The sequence below is a fragment of the Parasteatoda tepidariorum genome, chromosome 1, assembly GCF_043381705.1.
Source record: "Parasteatoda tepidariorum isolate YZ-2023 chromosome 1, CAS_Ptep_4.0, whole genome shotgun sequence".
Classification (NCBI taxonomy): domain Eukaryota; kingdom Metazoa; phylum Arthropoda; class Arachnida; order Araneae; family Theridiidae; genus Parasteatoda; species Parasteatoda tepidariorum.
The window spans coordinates 103,368,845-103,391,603 of NC_092204.1; the positions used below are offsets into that span (position 1 = coordinate 103,368,845).

Sequence of the window (22,759 nt, forward strand, 5' to 3'; positions counted from 1 at the left end):
TCTTAAACAGCATTGTTAATTTTCAAAATAGAAAAATCTCAATGGCCAAATTTTTACTTGTTTCATTACATTAAACAAGAAAAATTATTCGAATGTTCTAATTTTTTTCCTCTTCTATTTTAGTTCTCAGTCTGAGAAATACACAAGAAGATGAACCGCCCGACCCTCAGCTGATGAGACTGGACAACATGCTAATAGCTGAGGGTGTAGCGGGACCTGAAAAAGGTGGTGGTGCTGGTGCAGCAGCGAACGCATCTGCGGCCGCTGCGTCCCAAAGTCCTGGCGGGCCCCAGGCAGAAAATGCAATCGAACATTCAGATTATAGGGCGAAACTTGCCCAAATACGTCAAATATATCACCAAGAGCTCGAAAAATATGAACAGGTAAGTCCTGTTTGTATTTATTATTTCATAATGCCTTTAAAACTTTTGTATCTTTAATAAATAATTAATACATTTAATAATTTTGTTATGATAAAATTACAGCTCTAAAAATTAAATTCTTACGCAATAATATGCATGTCATGCAGAGTGTCCATATTTCATTGTTAGATACGAAAATAGGCTTAAAAAATTTACATAAATGTGTTTTACAAAGTTGAGATGAATAAAATAGGTACTTAGACACAAAATTACTCCACTTTTTTTTCCAATTTAGACCCAATATAATCTAACTGTGCTCTAACCTGCTCTGAAATATATAGTTTTCGCAAAATTGCTTCCAATCTTAATCCAGTGTGCTCCAGCTGTGTTCCAACATGTTCAAAAAACTTTTCTTTTTACAAAATTGCTTCCAATCCGTTACAATCATACCTGTTACAAAATTGCTTCCTACCTCTTCCAATCCTATTCCATTATGCTCCAGTTGTGTTCCAACATGTTCAAAAAACTTTTCTTTTTACAAAACTGCTTTTAAGCATGTTTCAATTGAGATCCAGTTTGTTATAGCTATGCTCTAACCTACTATGAAAAAGGTTCTGTTAAAAAAATTTGCTCCAATTGCTCATACAGTCTACGAATTTATGTTGCACATTCTTAATATTATTAAACTATAAATTCTTAATTTTGTGCCATTTGAAGTTTTATAATTCTTTATTGTTTTGGAGTTTCAATTTTAATTTACATACGCATTAGAAATCACTTAAAATAGAGAAAATCTGTTTTATAAACTATAACTTTTGAATTTGTTTGTGCTGCTTGTCTATCACTCAATCTGTACATTTAACCGATTTTGCTTATTTCATTCATTATTCCCCTATCTGCTCTGAAATATATACTTTTTATGAAATTGCCTCAAATTCGTTACAATCATATTTTTTGCAAAATTACCTCCAACTTATTCTAATCCAGAGATCCAGTTTGTTTATTCCAGCGGTATTCTAACATATTCTAAAATACTTATTTTTTACAAAATTGCTTCGAACCTGTTCCACTCCTTATCCAGTTTATTCCAGTCGTCATCCAGCATGTAACATACTTATTTTTTGCAAAATTGCTTCCAATCTGTTCCAATCCAGATCCGATTCATTCTAGCTATATTCCAACCTACTCTAAAATAGGCACTGTTCAAAAAATTTTACATTAGTCGCTCATTAATTAGACTATTGCTCATAGTCATAATCAACATAAATTATCCTATCGCTCATAGTCATTGCAACATAAATTAGCCTGTTAATTTATGTTGCATTCTTGTTATTATCACATATTGCATTCTAAATGAATGCCATTTGGAGTTTTATAAATCTTTATTGTTTTGGATTTACTATTTCACTTTACAAAAGCATTAGGAATATTAAAATTAAGGAAATTTGTTTTGCGAGTTACAACTTGTGAAATCTGTGGATTGCCTTCATAATGCATCACTGTATATTTCACCGATTTTGCTAATTTTATTATTATTTATTATTTTTTCCCAACTATCATAACTAGCAAAAATCTATACATGATTGAAAGTGGTTGAATTTTAAACTTAAAAAGCAACGTGACACAAAAACCATTTGCTTATCCTTTTCGCTGCCTACTACAATGGTCAGTTTCTCTGGATTATAACCTGCTGAGCCAAATCTATTTAAGTTTCGCTGAAGGACGTTTTCGAAAAACCGATAGGATACCCCACAGAGTTTTGGATTATCTATAAATGGAGTTTTAAAATACTATCCTGCATTTTACTGATGGTGTGGACCAGCTTGGTGCATTCATTAGTGCCAACACTCCCTGAAATTAGCATACAAATTGGACCAGTTTCTGTGACATGTATGCTTGGCGAAGAGGTGTGGCCCTTTAGTAAGAATGCTTTTAATATTGCTTCATAAGCCTCGCCCAATTGATTATAATGGCTGAAGGATTGGTTAAATGAAGAAATTTTGTGTTCATTCTCTTTTTTTCTATTTTATTTTATTTATTTATTTACTTTTATCAGATGTAGGTTAGGTGTGTATGTTTAGGCGAAAGATCTGGAGTATTTGTTTTCTAGGATTTTCGAATGCTTTGTAATAAAGAATGGGTATTGTTTTTCATAACTTATTTATTTTTTTATGGATCGTATTGCTATTCCGGCGAAGCATCGAAGAACAGTATTAACTCTCATTTCTGATTACACTTTGTTTACCATAGTATCATGAAAGTTATCAAATACAAAGACATATTTCACAAATGCAAACATATATTTCACAAATAATTTCGCACGCTGCCAAATTTCTGTTACCAATTTCTCAAAACAACGTTTTCTAATAGTGTGCACTTAAAAATTTGAATTTTTTCAAAATATTTTTTTTTTTTTTTTTTTTTTTTTTTTTTTTTTTNTTTTTTTTTTTTTTTTTAGTGTTTAAGGAGTCCATTCATTTCGTTTCGTTCATTCATTTTCGTTGCTCTCATTTCATTTTGTTGTCAGAAACCTTGTTTATTTTTTAATTATTTCCATGGTTCTGGACATCGTATCCATTTTATAATGCCCCACCACTTATAAAGTAGTGGGAAAAAAATCTATTCTATCATAATTTTCATAGCTGTTAATAATTGCTGAATATTTACAGTGCGAAACACTGTACATATGTACTTAAAATTTGTACGATATGTACTTATAAATATAAGCCAAATGTGTTCATAATTCCGAAATATGTACATATTTAGAATACTTGTTGACATGCATGGTCTTTAAATCGCAATATCAAAAAATAATTTTTTCAGACAACAGCAAATTGTAAACAACCTGAAGCCTTACTAAGTACATCATGTAGAAAAAAATATTCAAAGTTTAATTTGTTTAACTATGAAGAAAATGCTGAAGATTAATTGATAGAGTAAGAACTGTAAATGCGAAAAATGAAAACCATGTAGGAAAGAAGATATTTATTCTTGTAGTACCTAGCAAAGCATCTGTAGCATTATAAAGAATCATTTGTAAGATTTACTATTTATAAAGTATATTTGAGGTAATAATAAATTTATGAAATGAAAGCAACTCACATAAATAAATTATCGTAATTCTGTATGCAGCGTAAGTGTATGTTTACAACAATATTATTGTTATATATATGTGTTATTGTTATATATATGTTACTGTGTTTGTTTATAGCATTATTTTTTAAAGAAAAAAGTTTTTTACTAAAAAAGTAAAAGAAAAGTATGGGAGAGACCTTATAAGTTACTGGCCGAATTAGTTAAAATAAATAAATAAAAATATTTTCTTTTCAAGTGTAATTTGAGATGCGGATCCCCCACAAGTGGGGGGGGGGGCTCTGGGCACGTGCCTCTAATGCTCTCCCGTAAATCAGTCTCTGCTTGTTATTGAAATCAAAATTTAAACATTCTTCATGATTCTATACATTGAAATATTATTATTTAGAACAATCATATTTATTTACCATGCAATAATGCTTTCTTGCAAAACTATATTGATATTTAATGTTTTAAATTGTAATATTAAGTTGACTATGTCCTTCTTATTGCATTAACTATACAAATAGGATGATATGATGAATTTATAGGGATGTGGCTGAAATTTATAATCTAGACAAATATTTAAGTTAACGAATGGTTATCCATTAATTTTAACCTTTAAGAAGCTTATGACACTCTTCTTTTATTTTCCATAGCCTCTGAAACTAAACTTAGGTGCGTAAAAATTTTTTTTTTTTACTGAACAAACAGTAAAACAGTATCAAAATTGAAATACAATGCTTGCTGAATCTAGCAAAAACCAGGAAAATATCTTTTCTCTTACATAAAAAAAATAAAATAAACGAGGGCTTGAAGGAACAATGAGACGAAGGGGGCAGCTGGTCATCTTCTGGTATTAGATATCCCCCTGCCCCTCCCTTTTTTGCAAAACTGCTGAGACATCTAATGATCAGTGTAAAACGATACGGAAAAACTCTCCCCCACACCCCTCACCTATTTATCAATCGGCCCCTTCATGCTGTTTTTTCCCTCTACTAAAAATACAGACATCGGGATGGAGTACAAATTGCACCTTCGTATGTGTTTATATTTGGAATTGGATTCTTTATTTCCATCATTAACAACTCTTACATTCTTCAGGTTTCTATTAATTAGGAATACCGATACCTTTCGATTTGATGTATCTTATCGAGAGCTGTGCGATATATCGATCACCGATGTGCGAGTTCATTTTCGATATAGTATTATGAATAAAGCGGTGCATCATTATTATGCGAAAGAGTTTGTAGACAACTTGTTTTTCAACCATTTGTTAGGAAGAGGGTTTGAAATCTTTATTGTTTAAATTTAACTTTGTTAAAATAAATTTATTGTTGATGTTCAACCATGTTGACAATTTTAGAGTTGAAAGTCAGCCAAGTTAGCCTATTTCTTAGTGCTTCAGGCAACTTGGTGGAAATTAATATTAAGTTAACCTTGTTGATATTTTTCTATGGTCTAAAATCAACCTTGTGATTTATTTATTTTTTTAATATTTAAAGTAAACAGTGTAGACATTTTTTTATTGTTTAGAGTCAACCATTTTTATGCTTGTCACATCATCTGAAGCTAATACATCAATATTGATTCCGATGCAAATTAAAAACAACCTTTTTGAAAAAAAAATATTATGGAAAAACTGGACTTTTAAGCTCAGCTGAACTTTAAGTCCAAATATAAATCAGGAATGCAGTAAAACATTCAAATTTTTGTTTTAAAAAAAATGCTTCACGAGTTAAGAACTATATTTAATGAGGTTTTTTGGCAAATTTGTAGAAAATATTCACACTAGTATCCCCTCTCCTCTACCTATTTTGAGTGCGTATCTAATATATTCACCTCCAGAGGTATTAAATTGTGCCCTTCATTCTTGTGTTAACTGCAGTTTTCAATTTATGGGTGTGAAGTTTTCAGAAATGAGTTGGGATGAGCACCTTTGTTCCAAGTTTCAGAAAAATAGTAAGCTACTTCATGAATCTAAAAATAAAAAAAATCTGTTAGTAGACAATCAATTTTTCAACCATTGCATTTGAGTGTTGACATTTTTTATTCAAGTTCAACCCTTGTTGGCATTTTAATTGTTAAAAAAAATCAACTTTGTTGAAATTGATGTAGGATGTGACCAGATTTTATAATCCATGATTTGAGGACACTCATATATTTATGGAAAATATTAATTTATATGTTCAACAAAGATTTTTTTTTTTGGTGATAACTGATACCAGATGCAAAACCACCTTCATCATACTTTTAAATATCATACATAGGGCCCTTTAAATTATGCGGAAATTTTTTAAAAATTATGCGGCTAGGATGCGGCGATTTTTAAAAATTATGCGGCAAGGATGCGGTGTCTCTTAAAAATTATGCATGCAGGTTGCGAATGATCCAGAAAACAATTGAAACTGAAAAAAAAATCTCTTAGAAAAGTTCAACTTTCTTTCCTGTTTTAATAAAAAAAATTTTTAAATGAATACAGTAAAGATTTCAACTAAATTACAATCTTATGTATTGTACATCCATTTTCTACATCAGAACAATTATTAAAGTTTATTAAAACGGAGAGAAGTTAGTCCAGAAGCTGCGTTTTCTTTCAAACTCTGTCTTTGTTTTGTAAAAATTTGGCCGTAGCAGGATACAGCTTTTTCACAATCTAGTGAATTAGGAAGCACTTGTTTTGCGTTTTTTGTAAGTTCTGGAAATCTCTCTGAGACTACCTCTGAATTCCAGAATCTAATTAAGTTCTGGTTTGAACATTCTTTTACATATTCTTTGTAAGCAGCATACTCGAGTTTTATATCTTGACCACTCATTCCTGGAATATTCTTGAATACATCGTCGTCTTCAATATTGAGGTTGACTATTTATTCTGGATCGAAAACTCAAGCAGCTATCATGAAGTTTAATGCAGGTTGACTAAACATGGGCCCGCGTTTTTTGAATACGTCTAGTTCTGGAGAGTAGTAAGTATTCAAGTTTGCAATTGTTTTGTGAAACACTTCTTGAAGAAATACGTTGCGTGAATATTTTCGTGAGTATGATGCCTGAGAATTACATCGAAGTTTAGACCGCAGATCAAAAATCTTATTGTAAGCTTTGTGAATAGATACACCACATGTTTCGAAAAAGAGAAGAGTATTCATTTATATCTGAGCGTGTTCAGCGATGAACTGAAAGTCTTTGCAAACGTACTTGCTATCCAACAAAACTTTGCACTGATTGAGACAAGCAGTGTCAGGAGTAAGGTTTATTTCACTGCTAAAAAATTCTATGTAAACTGAAGATGATGGCGACTGATAAGAAGCTATATGCCGGGGGGGGGGAGATTCTTGGAAAGATCTGACCACCTGACCAAAAAGATTCTTGGAATTGAAAAAGAAGATATATTTCAATTGAAAAAAAAAACCCTTAAGGAGGAATTTATCTGGTAAACGAATACATTTTGCTGAAAAATAAAATTTATACAGATATGCTGCGATTACGCGGAAAATTGTAAATTATGCGGATAATTGTGAATTATGCGGGTTTCCGCATCTTCGCATAATTTATAGGGCCCTAATTTTGCATTTGAAATCACTTAAAATAACCATTTTACGTTTGATATTTGTTTCTTTTTGCTGAAATTATTTTAAGACAAGTATGGCGTTTTCATCTGTTTGATTTTAGCATAATGTTTTTTTTTTTTTTTTTTTTTTTTTTTTTTTTTTTTTTTTTCTCTCTGTAAAACAAAACCATCATTTTTTCTTTGAAAAAAAAAAGAAGAAAAAAAGAAGCAAAGAAAAACATGCGCTTTTTTTATTTTATTTATTTTTTGTTTTGTTATTTCACTGCCTACAAAAAAGATTATATGTTTTTCGAAAAAATTCTAGAACATTTGAGACATTATATTAAAATTTGAAATGAATGAATTCGTGGACTGCTCGCAAGATTTGAGAGCACATATTAAAATTTGGGAACATTTTATGTCCTCACGGAGTTTGAAAGTTTTAAAAAACGATCCATGAAATTCGAGGGCTGCCCTGAACATTCGAGAAATTCTGGTCACCGTACCTATATGCTTTTTTATTAATCTAACTTAATTTTCAAGAAATCATTTGTTTGTTGAGAGATCTCCATTTTTTTTTTAAATAGAAAATTCTAGTTAACTTCTGTGATTTCATAAACTTTTTAACTGTTTTCAGTTGTAGAAATTATTCATCGTATCTAGTTTTTTCAGTATCAACAGTTTTATATCACTCCAAGAACTTGTTTCTGAAGTAACCCAAGGCCTGTAATTATCCTATTCATAGAACTTTTCTTGACCTTAATAATGTTATTCTAAAAAGATTTTTCCGAATATATTACTCAACACGTACTTGGAGCAAAACAAAAAAAAACAAAAAAATTCATAAAAAAGCTCCACACTATCTGATTAGTGTTAGCGATTTTCATATCAAATATAATATTAGTATATTAAGATGTATTATAAGTATATATTTTATTTTTGAATGCTTAATTTAAAAAAAGTAAATTAAAGCAAAACTCAAAAACAATCTTTATCTTGTCCCATGCAAAACAATCTTGTCCAAAATAGATTGTCTTGTCCAAAACAATCTTTATCTTGTCTCATGTTGTCCATTTTTTCCCCTTAATGAAAGTAAATTGTCTATTTATTATAAGATAAGCAGTCATTTTGATTCTTTTTTTCCCTACTACTATTCATAAATTGCATATTTAGTAGTGCTAAATGGTTCAAGAATTTCAGTATCTTGATTTATCGTCAGAAAACGAGATTTTAAGATATAATTCGATTTAAATAAATTACTTTGATTCGCATACAGTACAGTATGTATTTAAGTTCTGAGTGATGTAGGTATTTTAACATCACGATGTATCGTCAGAAATATGTGATATACGCAATAATTTTCCATACAACTGATTTAAAATATTTTTACATTCCAAAATATTTTTACTAAACAATCGGAGAAAAAAAAAAGAACAATCGAAGAACTTTAAAAAAAAAAAATTGTTTTCTTCCTTCAAGTATTTCTTTTCTGTGTAACAACACAACGGAATTGCGCGATAGTGTCATCATTAAGCCCTCTCGTCTACGAAAGCGAGTGTACCTCAATGCTGATTCAGGTGTGCTCTTGTCTTCTGGGATTAGAATTCCTAGACTGCAAAGTTAAATATTAATATAGTCGGAAACTTAACATGGATCGGTTATTTAACAACGAGAACTAAAATAATAATAAAATAATATTAAAATAATAAAATATATTTTATCGCGAACTATCGATATTTGACACTATCGCCTAGCTGTAGTACATAATTTTTGGAAATTGCACTTAGTATACATTACATTCATATTAATTTTTTCATTCGTAGTAATTTTCTTTTAATATTTTTATGGCATTATAAATTTAACTTTTATATTTTTGCTTTTTTTTTAAATCTAAAACTAGAAATCTTTTATAACTAAAATATAAAATATATATAAACTAATTCACTTTGTAAACGGCTCCTAAAATGATAAGATATTCTTTCCTCCCTCAAATGGCTTACCATACACCAACATATATATTGCGGGGGGGGGGAAGCATACGAAAAGCTTTGGAACAGGTCGTATTCTACATTTGTTTTGTTTTCTTTATACATATATATATTTTGTACGGGGTTGTATCACGTGTTACCGTGACAAGCTGTCCTGCTAGCCGACACAGCGAATTTTCATTTCAACCATTTTATTTGATTTTTTTTTCTTCGTCCATCTAGCCCCTCGGCCCCCTTTTGCATTGCATTTCTGCGAAATCTAGAATAGAAGATTTCGTAGAAGAGGAAAAGGAATAGCCGGACGCATATATGGGGGGGGGATATAGGGGGCAAAAGATATTTTATAAAATAGAAACGCAAGAAAAACAGTAAGGCATTTTGAAAGCTTTGTGAGGGAATAATGGTTTTCAAGGGGGAAGTATAGGGGGGGTTTAAAGGTGAAATAGTACTTGCTAGAAAAGGAGGGATGGTTGGCTGGCCCCCCTTTTTATTTCCCTTTTCTTTGATACCAGATGTGTCCAGTTCTACGTATGACCAACAGGAGGTTTTTGGAATTTAGGAACTTGAATCCATGTGATCTGTTTAAATTTTTCATTTCCCTTTTCTAAGGGTGCGCTAGGGATTTTTCTGGTAAAAGGGAAAGTGTGGGGTTTTTTTTTTCGTTGCCTTTTCCTGCCTCCTATTTTCCTTCTCTAGCCACTTTATTTTATATATTTTATCATCACCCGGATTTAGCAAATGCGATGCTTTGCGTGTGTTCTATTTTTCTTCCCTCTTTTTTTTATTTTTTTATATCTCTATGGTTATTTCCCTTAAATTCAAACATTTTCGTATATTCTCGTGGAAAATGGTGTTTTAACACCAATGCTTTCTAGCTTTTCAACAACTTATTCTCAAGTATGGGTCGGCGTTAGTTGTTTATGATTGTCTGAATCATAGATTGCTTGGATTATTGCGAACTAAATCTTTAAATACATAATTTCGTGTGAAATCATCTTCCTTGTAAGTAATTTGATGCAAAACATTCTTTCCTTTATCTTTTTTATAATTAATTGCAAAATCAAAATAGTTTATAATTTGATGTAAAATATTCTTCCATTTTCTCCTCCAAATGTATATATTGTAAAATTACTTTCGTAGTAAATAAAGCAATGTAAAATATTCTTCCCTTTTCTCCTGTATAATTTTTTACAAAATTATTTTCATAGTAAATAATTTAATGTAAAATATTCCTTCATTTTTCTCCTCTAAATGTATGTATTGCAAAATTATTTTCGTAATAAATAACGTATTTTAAAATGTTATTTCCTTCTCCTTTAACATATTTAAATTAAAATTAACTTCGTTATAATTTATTGTAAAATAATCTTCGTAGTTAATAATTTAATGTAAAGTATTCGTCTCTTTTTCTTTTATGTAATTAAAATTAACTTCGTAGTATATACAATGTATACAATGTAAAATATTTTTTATTTGTCTCCTCTACATCTCTGTATTATTTTCTTAATGTTATATAATGTTCATATTTAGGGCTGCAACTTGCATAATTAGACTGTAAAATTTAAAAGCTGACATTAATATCTTTATCTTAAAAATTGTTTAGTAAAAAAATTATATAATATCAGAATTATAAGTTAGTATGTACTTATGCATTTAGGAATAACTTGAGTTTTCTTTTTTCCATTAAAATGTTTGAAAATAATTTGTTATCAAGCAAACATTTCAAAATTCATTTATTTTGAATAGCACTTTTAAACGTTGTAAGCAATTGTTTCGAAATTCTTTTATTGTGAATAGTACTTTTAAACGATCTAAGTAATTGTTTCAGATTTCATTGATTATGAATAGTACTTTTAAACGTTGTAAGCAAACATTTCAAAATTCATTTATTATGAATATTACTTTTAAACGATGTAAGCAATTGTTTCAAAATTAATTTATTATGAATAGTGCTTTTAAACATCCAATACCGTTATCTTATAAAACCTTTCCCAAAACAGTTTTAGGAGCAAACGATGATCATAAACTGTGTTTGTAAAATTCGAAAGCCTAACTTAAACTTTTTGATTTAAAAAAAAATTGAAGTTAAATAAAATTATATAACTTTGTATATAATTTATTAACATTAAGGAACAACTTAAAGATTTTCCTTTATTTAAATTATAAGTAGTACTTACCACTAAGTACCTTAACATATTTATCTTTCAAAACGACCCTTCACAAAACATTTGCAATTCTTGCTCTTGACAACATTAAAGTAGCTTCTAAATTTGCAACGGTGGACCGCTGGTTTTAAAAAAGTAGCCTCCAACGATATATTCGATAATTGAGTTGAAAAGGGATTTAAATTATAGATGACGCCAACAAATTTTATAACAATTCTGAAAATATACCGGGGGAATTATGAAGAAGAGGATAAGTTTCAATTAAATCAAGCTTTTAAAGGCACCATTCCTCTCCCTCTCTGAAGAAAAAAAAAAAATTTAATAAACTAGAGATTGAAATCCATTGTGCGAACGAACCACTCAGTTAACCTAATATGTGGTAGTAATATCCACTAGAAAACCTTGTTTTTTGTGTTTTTGTCTTCCCCCTCCTGAAGTTTCGGCGTAAAATCAACTATGAAATATTCACGCCTTATTCTGTCTTATTTTGCATCCCCCACCCTCTCCCTCCAACACCCCACCCTTCCCCACCTCTTCTCCGAAAGCCTTTTGCGACCGAACATAATGACATTAAGTCGACTTTAAGATTGATGAGCCATACCTTACGCCAAGGGAAAAGACGTCGGAGAGGTTGAAGGGTGTGCCACATTGGCGACTTTTCTACCTTTTTTTACGCTCAATTTTTTTTCCTCCAAATTATTTTTCACGATTTTAAAATTCAGATTTAAAAAGATTTTTATTGTTTCCTTCAACAAATGAAACTACTATATTTGAAAATGCTTATTTAAGTTTTTGAGTTATGCTTATCTAATTAAAAAGCACCGAATAGTTTTTGAAGCATCTTTATCATTCATAGTTATGGGTGTTGTTTATTTATTTATTTATTTTTTTAATAAATAATATATATTCTAAAATGAATTCGATGCAACGTGCAATTTTTTTCTTAAAAAAAGTAATGCGATTTTCTACATTTCCTTTGCAAAATTTTACATTTTGTTTAAATAGTAAAGTTTAGTTATGCAATTAAATAAATTAGTTTTAATTTTACTCCTTTTTTTTTACCTAACTTTGCTAATTTTCCCCTTTTTTACATGTTTGCAACTCGTTCATAAATTCATTTTTAATAAATCTATTTCTTATTTTTAGAAATTCCTAAGTTCTTAATGAATGCTAATTCTTTCGTCAAACTTTGTTTATAGCATTGTTTGATCGACGCGTTGAGATTGCATAGTACCTTTTGCATTTGGCGATAGGATAGCCGATACTGACACTAATGCTATTCAACTTTCATGTTGTAAATATTCCACCGGGCAATCATTTTTACAAATATTTCATTTTTCATTTCGTATTAAAACTTATAGCTATTAACTTGTTTAACATGTTATGACTTTAAACAAAGGAGCTTTGAATATGACTAGCACCTTTGTACATATTAACACCTTTCTAAACGTATTTTAATATTGATTTTCTGAAACTCACTGTATGCCTTTTAATTGTGAAATAATATCTTCAGTTAAAACTTGTTATTTTATCTATCCATATGACTTTTTACGAAAAATATTAACAGAGTTTTTTGTATACATATTAAGGAAAAAATGTTTTTAAAGGTCTTTTTTTTTTTTTAAAAAAAAACTTACTACTACTTACTTACATTTTAATGCTTATATTATTATTTTTATTAAAATTACTCAAGTCGTTCATTACATTTTCCATAATAATCAATCTTTAAATAAATTTTTTTTCCTAAGAAAGGGCAGATGTCGTCATGCTTTTTCATTAAGCTCTTTAAATAAATATCACCCCTTTCCAAAGAAAAAGGGTCAGAAAAACCGACACCCTCTAGCTAGCTGCTAAAGCATTGTACAAAATGTAAGAAATATCATCACATTTTTTCCCTACAGATTTTTTTAATATTACTCAAAAAAACTTAAATATCTTCAGTCTTTTTCACTGAGAGCCTTAAATATTTCACAAAAGATCAGAAATATTGCTTTTTCACTTAGATCTATAAATATTGCAAAAAAATAAAAAAAAATTACAAATATTAATATGTTCATAAGACGTCTCGGAAGGTGAAATTTGGCCCTTGTTTGGCGACCTTCTCTTCCTTGGAATTGGCGAGTTTTGCAACCCTTCCCTCAATTGAGGTTCTTTATAAGCGCGTGGTAAGGCGATACAGAAGAACGAGAAAAGGGAAAAGAGCGCGCCAACACTAGGCATGATTATTATTATAGCTGAACCCTTCAGGAACGCAAAAAGGCGCGTCCACTCTCCCCTTCTCCTCTCTCGAATATCATTTTTAATGAATTAGCTCACCGTCCGCACTTAGGGGTGGAAAATTTTTCCATATATCCGTATGAAGTGTCATAGCTTGGCGTAAAACTGATGAAGGTATAAAGATGTAAAACAAGAATATGATTAGCCGCGCCGGGGCTTCGCCAAGAGTTGGGCAGAGGAGCTAGTTAAGGAAATTACCTCTTTTCCAGAGATGAGATATGTGTTCGAAGAATATGTATTAACGCCGCCTTCATGATACTAAGTAAAGGAAAAGTTTTTCTTCGCCCCCCCCCTTGCAATGTGATAATCTTTACGAGATTTGCGGACTCCGTATGTCATGTGTACCCTTTACAAGCGTCTGGGTACAGTATTTTTTTTTCTTCCTCTTTTGGTTCCCGTACCCTCATTAATAATGCCCTCCAAGGAAAAGATGAGAAATAAGCATGTAATGATGAAGAAAAGTTTTTTTAAAAAAAAATAATAATTTCTGAAGTGAGGGATGCGGTTTCTGCGGGTGATTATTTTATACTCTTTTTTTCGAGTTTTGAAGAAAATGGCTTCTCTTTTCTTTTCTTTTTTTAACTCCAGAATTCATTTCTTTAAAATTCAATAGCTGTGTAAGAAATGAGCGTTTGTCTTTAAAAAGAGTAGTTTCTGAAAAACATTTTTTTTTCCCCTGTAGTTTTCGATGTTGAAATAAATATATGACAGCGGTAGTTTTCTGTAAAGTCTCAGCAAATGTGATGCTGTCTAGTATGTAAGAGATATTTGGAAAATTTTGACCTTTTTTTTTTGTATTAAAAGTTTTCGATTTTTAGTTTGATTTACGGCACATTTTGTTTATTTATGGAGGGAAATTTTATCCCAGGTGGAGATGCGGTATTCTAAGTAAAAATTTTAAAAAGGTTTAGATTTTTGCACTTTGTTTATTTTTTTAAATTTTTTATTGTCATTTAATGAGATAAACGATTTAAAAAACTTAAAAATTTTATCACTGGGATCTAGATCTCTTTTTCTTCTGGGTGTTACGTGTCAATTTGTTAACTTACTTTTCAATTTGTTAATTTCTTCTTGCGTTCAATATATTTAGTATAATTTTGTCATTTAACCTTTTGACGTAAAATTTTTATTAAATGTATTTTTTATTATTTTTTATTAATTTTTGTTGAAATAAGTGAAAAATATTATATTTAGCATTTTAATTACTTATGGTCATGAAATACATTATGAAACACCGGTGTCTTTCTCTGCAAAAAAAATGTATTTACAATTAAAATCTTTCTAACGCATCTCAATTCCATACAATAATTATTTTCAAATTTGCACTTGTTTGCAATTATTTAGATCTTAGGAAAACATTCATTCATCATTGAAATTTTTTAACTTACAAAATCAATTATTGTTAACTTTTTGAATAAGAATGAAAAAAAAAAAATTTCAAGCTATATTTTTAAGATTTTATATTTTAGTACGAATATAATTCCGATACTTTAACAGATATTTTTAGTAACTATTAGACTGTTTTTTACAATTAAAAAAATACCAAAAAAATATTTTTTGCTTAATTAGAGCGCATTTTTTACTAATTAGAGCATCAGAAAAAAATATATATGAAAGGGACTCCAGTGTCCCCATCTGTGTCAAACTGTTAAGAGGCCCTCTCCCCGCGTCATCTTAGATTTTAGGTTAAATTTTTTTATTTTCGTTTTTTTAAATTCTTTTACCCTTAAAAAAATTCTGATGATAGTATATGGCAGCAAAATATATTTCCGAACAGGTAATTTTATTCGATTAGGAAAAATAGGAGTTTGATAGAACTTCTGTGAAGTTTTCCTCAAAATTTTAAATCTGTGGTTTGTGGCTTTGAATCAGTAATTTAAAACTACACGTTTGTCAGTTTTTAGATTTTTAAAAAAAATTCTATTTCATTATAATTTAAACTAATGTAAACCGATTAGGATGATTCTTATCACGTAAATTGCACAAAAACAACGATATTTGTGAAAAATATAAAAACAGAGAAATGTATACTACTAAACTTCCTTTCGCAAACTACCGACTTGAATATAATTTTGTCGGAAAAAAAAATGAATAGAAAATCTAAATTACCGCACGCTTTTTAGAAGTCCAGTTCTGATTGGATGATAGCTTTGTATTTTACATGTATAGAAAGAGACAGCCGAATAATGTAAATATCAACCATCAGTTTATTATTTGTGAAAATTAAGTAAGGAGGATTAAAAGCATATTTAGAATGTTCCGTCTCCACCCCTTCGATAGGTTTACTAGGTTTCATAAACCTTATTTTTAGGTTTTACTCGTTAAACCTTATAGGTTCACCAGGTGTCTGAAACCTTATTACTAGGTTTTACTCGCGCTCATAATTTTTAAAACGTGTTATTATTTCTGAAGATTGTGCGTGTTTTTTCGTGAATATGAAAAGAATAGCTTTTTAAATAAAGACTTTTAATTCACTTTAATGTAATATCGCAAAATAGTAAGATAAGAATTTGAAGGGAAAAAAAAGTTTGACCAGAACCGTAAAAAATAGCTATTTCCTGCATTATTCCATTCAACGTATTTTAACCGAATAAATAAATAAAGAATATTTTCTGGATGTCGGACTTCCCGTTTACTCTATTTGTTCGAAGTTGCACCATTTCAACCTTTGTGATTCAAAGAATAAGTGCTTCCATATCGTTTACCAGTTTACTCAATTCAGTTGCACCATTTCGACCTTTGTGGTCAATATGCTGGTTAATTTTTTTAAACTAGCCCACCGAAGAAAATATAACTATCACTTTTACATGTTATTCATTTCTGCTATCTTACGTTTATAAATGCTAAAAATTAAAATGAGAAAAATTCGCCTAAAACGTCTTCTTTTATTCACGGAGTAGTTATTTCAATAAATCTTATCACTGCCATCGAGATTTCATCTTATCTGTGACCGTAAACTGCCATGACGATCGTAAATTCTGAACTTTCTTTTTTACTTTTAGTATTGTTTTTTTATTATTATGATTAGTATTTTTATTTTCTTTATTTGTCTATCTAAAGAGGTGGTTGATCAAGGGAGCGTAACCGCAACATCCCATCGTTGTGGCATAAACGGTACTAAAATTAAAATGACTGGAAATGGGACTTGTCAATGTTTTATCTCCTTTCTCGTTTAGGACTTAATTTCTATTGTCGTTTTAATGTCTCCGTCTCTGTTACTTCATTTCTAATGAAACGAAGGCTATAAAAGTTGCACTTTTAAGTGTTTGAAATTGCGAAAGCATCTGTGCTCTTTTGATTTATGGTTGATGAGCTTATATTGGATGGCAGTTTTTGAATGGCTTGCTTTTAATAATCCCCTCTTTATTGGTAAATGAGGAGGTAAATTTTTGTGTATTTAAGCACATTTACTCATTGTTAAAATTGTGTCATAATTTTGTTTTTAATCTGAATTATTCGAAGAAATTTTATGTTAGATGTTATTTGCAACGAAATCGTTTCGTGGCTAGCCTTGTTTTCGTTTCATGGCTCTAAGATTTATTTTCATGACATGTTCCTTGTTTTCTTTTCATGGCATATCCCTACTTTTCATTTTATGTTAAGTCCCTATTTTCTACTTCACGGCAAGTCTCTAGTTTTCATTTCATGACATGCTTCTAGTTTTATTTACTTTATTTATTTTTATGTAATTGTTCTAGCATTCATTTAATTATTATTATTTATTTTTTAATGTACTGAAACTTCGGTAGTTTTTATTTCTTGATATGCCTCTAGTTCAGTTTTCTTGATATTAAGAAATGTTTCTTTGGTTTTCTTTCTTTCCATGAATTTCTATTTGAGTGATAAAAATTCTCCAAAATAATGATAATAAATAATTTGTATATGTAGTTTTGTGTGAAGTTTTTATTAACTTATTCAGCAAATAATGTGTAATACGAAAAATTCTAGCCGCTCTCTCCTTTTAAATCCATAATTATGGACAACAGGTTTTAAAAGTTTTATTGTGTGAGCAAATTATATTTCGACTTTTGTTTAATGTAAAGTGGATATTAACTCTTAATCTACAAAATCACGTATTCTGAGCCTGGCATAATTGATAAAGAAATAAGCTTTCAAAACCGCACAGCCATTTAAGAAAATAACATCACTTAAATGCTACCATTTTTCCCGAATGAATTGATATCGATTATTATAAGCCGCAATTAGCTCAAACGATTTTTAAGGTTCACAAACAATTTTCGTTTTCTTCTTTTTTTAAACATCTTTACCCGAATAGATTCGGCGCCATTACGTTATTATGTTTCTGAAAATGATTCGAGTTCTTTGTTATTTTTACCGAAGGGCCGATCTGTTTTCTCGTACGTTCCCATGGTAAGAGAGAGATGGAAATAAAAATAGGTTGAAAAAAAATTCTGTCAAAATTACAAGTACGAAAAAGGCGGTTAAAACGTGTAATTTCTTTTCCTTTTTTTTTTTTTTCTTCTCTTCCTGCATGTATGTAGTATATATATCAGCGCTTATTATTGCTGCTTTCTGCTCACAGCAACTAGGCCTTGAGAAAAAGACTTAGATAAGATAGCCAACCAATGGCAATCCGTTTAATTCTAGTGTTTGAAGTAGTGTTTAAGGCGGGATAATTGACTTTAATTTTCTACATCTGTGATTGGTTTATTATATTCGATCACGATAAAAAAAAAAAAAGTTTTTTCTCCAAATCTCTTGCTCACATTCTGCAGTTCCTTTTAGGTTTAATAATAATAATGATAAAAAAAAATAAGAGACGAGCGGCGAAAAAATGATTACTCCAAATTGTGTACCAGTATCACGGGCAATTTTCGGGTTCATTATAATCACGCTTTTCTGCATGCTTTTTTTATTCTAAATAAAAATGAAAAGATCGGATAAATAGTGCTTTTATAAAATTGGCCTTCCTCTGACGTTTCATCCTGTTAAGACTAATATAATTAAACTAAACCCAGATTCTAAGATTTTGGGCAAAAAAAAGAAATTTTTTTTTCCTTTGTCATATATGTTATATGGAGAGCCAGAAAATAAAAAATAGCGTGTTACGAAAATTTACCCCGTGCTGTTCAAAATTATGTGTGGCTGGTTAATTTTAAATCTAGTATACTTGATTGGTTTTCTGCTTAAATATATATTGTCGATTAACAGAAAATCGGCTTTTGAAAATTTATTTAAACATTTTTGTTATCGGCCAGCGAAAAAATCTTTTTCGGGTCCTTTCAATGCATTTCGTGCTTTATTGTATAATATTATTCGTCAAAAAAATCAGTAATAGAATTTTTTTTTTCACGTATTCGTATTACTATGTATAATTTTCAATGAATTTTCATTGAAGTAAAACAGCAAGCAGAAAATCAGACATGTAATATTTTTAACGTGTCTACTTTATTTTCGACTGTAACACTTGCTCTCAGATTATTGGAAATGTTTTATTTATTTAATTTTCTTATATGGTTTTGAACTTAAATCATCTGAGCCATGATGGTATTTTTGATAAATTTATAGTCAGATAAAAGCCAATTAGCAATTTAAAGTAATTTACTTTGGTTCAAATACAGTGTTGTCGCTAAAAATAAGCCGTGTAGCTCGATTCATTTGTAATAATGAACTAGGTCTGGAAAATTTTTCGGTAACTAGCTTTTTCTTTTTATCGTGTGGTTTTAAATGCTTCTGAATTTTGATTATTGAATTCATTTAGAAAAAAAAGAACAAAAAATTTTAGTTTAACAAAGAAATAATTTTTAATCTTTGTAAAAACAAAATACCCACCGATTTTTAAAAAGTTTGGGATAATAGAAATTTTTCTAAATTGTTCAACTGAATATCTTAAACAATTTCTTTCTTATAATTAATTATTAATAAGAAATTATGGCCAAAAAAACCGACAGTTACAATACGATAGTTACGAAAATCATATTTAATAATATAACTCGTTTATTACAAAAGAAATTTTTTTATTCTCAGGAACTTAAACGCCATAGCAAGCATGACGCTTACTCTAGAATTAAAGTCTATAGAAATAAATCACACAGTGATGATATCTATCCACATCATATTTCCTGCAACTAACAGTCTTTGACAACCATTGGACGTAATCATTCTTCACATCATGTCCACCCTTTCCCCCCACACACACTCTTTCACATAACTCACTACTTCCGTGGCCATTTTTTTTTTTACCCTCATCTATTTCATCAAGCATCAGTATCTGGAAACTAATAACAGGTCCCCTAAAATAGTTATCACTTGCCTAAGGGTTATAATATGGGATCTTGGACACTGCATTTCACGGATCAAGGAAGATTCCTGTCAGGACACCCCCCTTTCCTTCTGTCCTCTCCCCCCTGTCGTCTTAATTAACCCCTCGGTGTCTTAGGAGAAGGATGGTAGGTCTCCCTGGCAACCTATTCCGGCGGTTGCCATTAATTACAATAGTAGGCAGAAGAGACCTTGTAATTTTCTCGCTACCCCATTCCAAGCGTCCTTTCCTCCCCATGACGACAGAATTTATAACTGGTATATATCTGTCCCATCCATTGGTGTGACTGCAACAGTGATCTTCAGTCAACAGGGAATTGAAATTTCACAACAGATATTCGACTTTCAATGGCACTTTTACCTTCCTCACAGTAATAGACTTGGCTATTACGTAGTTGCACTTTAGTCTGGATTCTGGATATCATAACTAATATATTGTTCAAGTAAAAATACATCATTAACGAAACATTAAGCACGAAAGGTAAAAATATTGCTGGTATTAATTTTGAAATGGTGATCGCTAGTGAACTATGAATTGAAAACCTCTCTTCCTCTCAACATAGACTTCTATTTTCTATTTGACTTAGATAATGGCTGAAATTATTTTCTCTTCAGTAGGATCCAAACTCGATGATTTGAAAAAAGTTATTCCATTTAATATTTTAACATTAACGCCATGCTTTAAGATCATTGTAATCTGTGTATTCGCACTGATCTAGCCGAGTTAGAAGTAGATTATAAACACTTACTGGGGAAATTGCACTGCACTCTGCTGTTCATTTAATTCTTACACATTTCAGCGACATGTTCTATGGTTTACAAACTCATAAGTGCCACCAAACCGCTAACTGTCCTAATGACAAGGCGAGTCTTAAGTGATATCATTGTCCTTGTCTCTGACATCTAATATATATATTATATCTTTTAACCCCTACATCTTGCCTCTACTTGCTCCTCTGGTTGGGGTCAAGCCACTACAACCATTATTAATTTTTCCCCTGCCGGCGGAGACAAATTGGACAGCACTGTTTGTTTGTGCTAATGGGTCTGGAAGTGTGGCTGGAGGACTCTTGTGTACATTAAGATGGTAGAAGGAATGCCTGATGCAAAACCAAAGATAATTAATTTTCTGCCTCGTCTAATTTCTTATTAATTTTGTCTTTGCCTGAAAAATCTCTCAACTTTGTCTTGTTAGTAGTATAAGAGATACATAAAGTTGTAATGTTTGTGAATCTAGTTCTTAGTGCTTAGCCATCATATTTATTTTTTAATAACAACAAAATGCCTTCTTCTTTTATTAATGTAATAGGGTAAGGAAACGTTTGGTAATTATACAAGTGAAATTCATCGAACTTCATCGTGAACGTAAGACCTGAAATTATTAAATTTTAAAGCATTCTTTTATTACAGCTCTTTTTCAACAAGCAGCTTTCTGAAAAGGAGCATAGTGCCACATATTAAGACTGTGCCACATATTAAGATAGTGCCATATATTATTTAACGCATGAGAAAAAATATGATCAACCATGTCTGGTGATTTATTACACACTACAACCATATCAAATCGTATCAATGATGCTGTGTGCACTGCAGCCATGTCAAATCATATCTGTGATCCATTGTACATTGTAGTCGATTCAGATCGATGATCTTGTACACACTGCAACCCTGTCAAATGAAGTCACTGGCTACGGTTTAAATGTTTACTTACCAGGGGAGTTCCTTTTTGTTCATGGAAATTAACGATTAGTTCTGCTGGAAGGGTTAATTGCTTTAATACGTGGTTTAAATAAGTGCATTATTACTGCATATTCGACACATTTATGGAGGTTAAGAACATCCAGTGCCGGAAGCAAATATCAAACTTTGCTATCGGTGGTATAACAATCTTATTCCTTTCCAGACTGTAATTCCGAAAAGCAATAAATAATCCAATAAAACTTCCGACTTGGCGGATGAAGATAAAAAAGAAACCAAGCCCAATCGTTTAGCGTAACTACACCTATTGGGCAGAAACACAATAATCACAATGACAGGAAAACTGTTGCGGTTTACACTGCGCACATAACAACTATTTGAAATCCAATTCAATAGGACTCGTACCAAAGAGGCAGAGAAAAAAAAATCATTTATCACCACCAAACTAAAACATTAAACTTCTTCCTCTACCCCCTATAATAATAAAAATCGAAAGAAATTGACAAGGGGGCAAGTTCTTCTATACTCGCCCCTCAAGCATTATGTGTTTAGTTTAATAGTACAATGATACTGATTACAGTGCCAAGGTGTCACCAGGAGTTGTTTTCTTTAAGAGTAGTCGATAAGGAAAATCAAATGATTAATTATGTTTTTTTTTCCTTCTGATTTTCTTTTTCTGCTAACAACTTTTTGTTTAATGGAAGAAGTAAATAATGGTGTACGGGTGTGCTATGTCATTGTGGGCCGGATGCTTTAAATGCGTTCTGATTTATAGCGTTTTCTTTAAGCTGAGTGCTTTTTCGTGAGCTTTTAAGGAACTTAATTCCCCGTTTTATCGTGATGGCACGGTAGTTTTCAATGACAGAAGTGTGGAGACTTTTTAACTGTAATTTCTGAACCCTCATTTTTCATGGAAATTGGAAAAGAAATTAAAAAATATAAGTTTATTTTTTAAGTAGTCTATTTTACTTATTTAAAAGAAAGCGAAACGATTTTTTTTTAAAAAAAATGTATATTTTTTATTCTTTCTAAGTCGTTTTACAGAAATTGTTTGTTTGTCATGTTTTTAAGATTAATTTAATTTGTTTTTGTTTATAAATTATGATTAGATTATAAATTTTGTCGGTAATAAAATCAGTTAAGAATGTTAAAAAAAAATGTTGATTTTTCTTCTCGAAAATATTTACTTTTTTAGTAAATAAGATTAGTATAATTGTTAGCTCCTTTTTTTTCTTTTTTGTTATTTAAAATGCTTTATTCTTCTAAGTCATAACTTATTAAGTTAATGACTATTCAAAGAAATAAGGTTTTTTTTTCTTCCTTAATATCAATAATAAAGCCTAAAACAATGTTTAAAGCATTAACATA

The 22,759-nt window shown here is 30.4% G+C and overlaps 1 protein-coding gene across 5 annotated transcripts in view; it reads left to right on the forward strand.

Moving 5' to 3' along the window:
• The window catches only part of LOC107449226 (homeobox protein extradenticle), a 312,777-nt gene that overhangs the window by 253,064 nt on the left and 36,954 nt on the right, over positions 1-22,759 (forward strand). For all 5 annotated transcript variants that reach the window (XM_021146185.3, XM_071184525.1, XM_021146186.3 and 2 more), the window contains exon 3: positions 124-383. In XM_021146185.3, the coding sequence (XP_021001844.1) occupies positions 124-383 (260 nt within the window). The remainder of the gene's footprint in view (positions 1-123; positions 384-22,759) is intronic.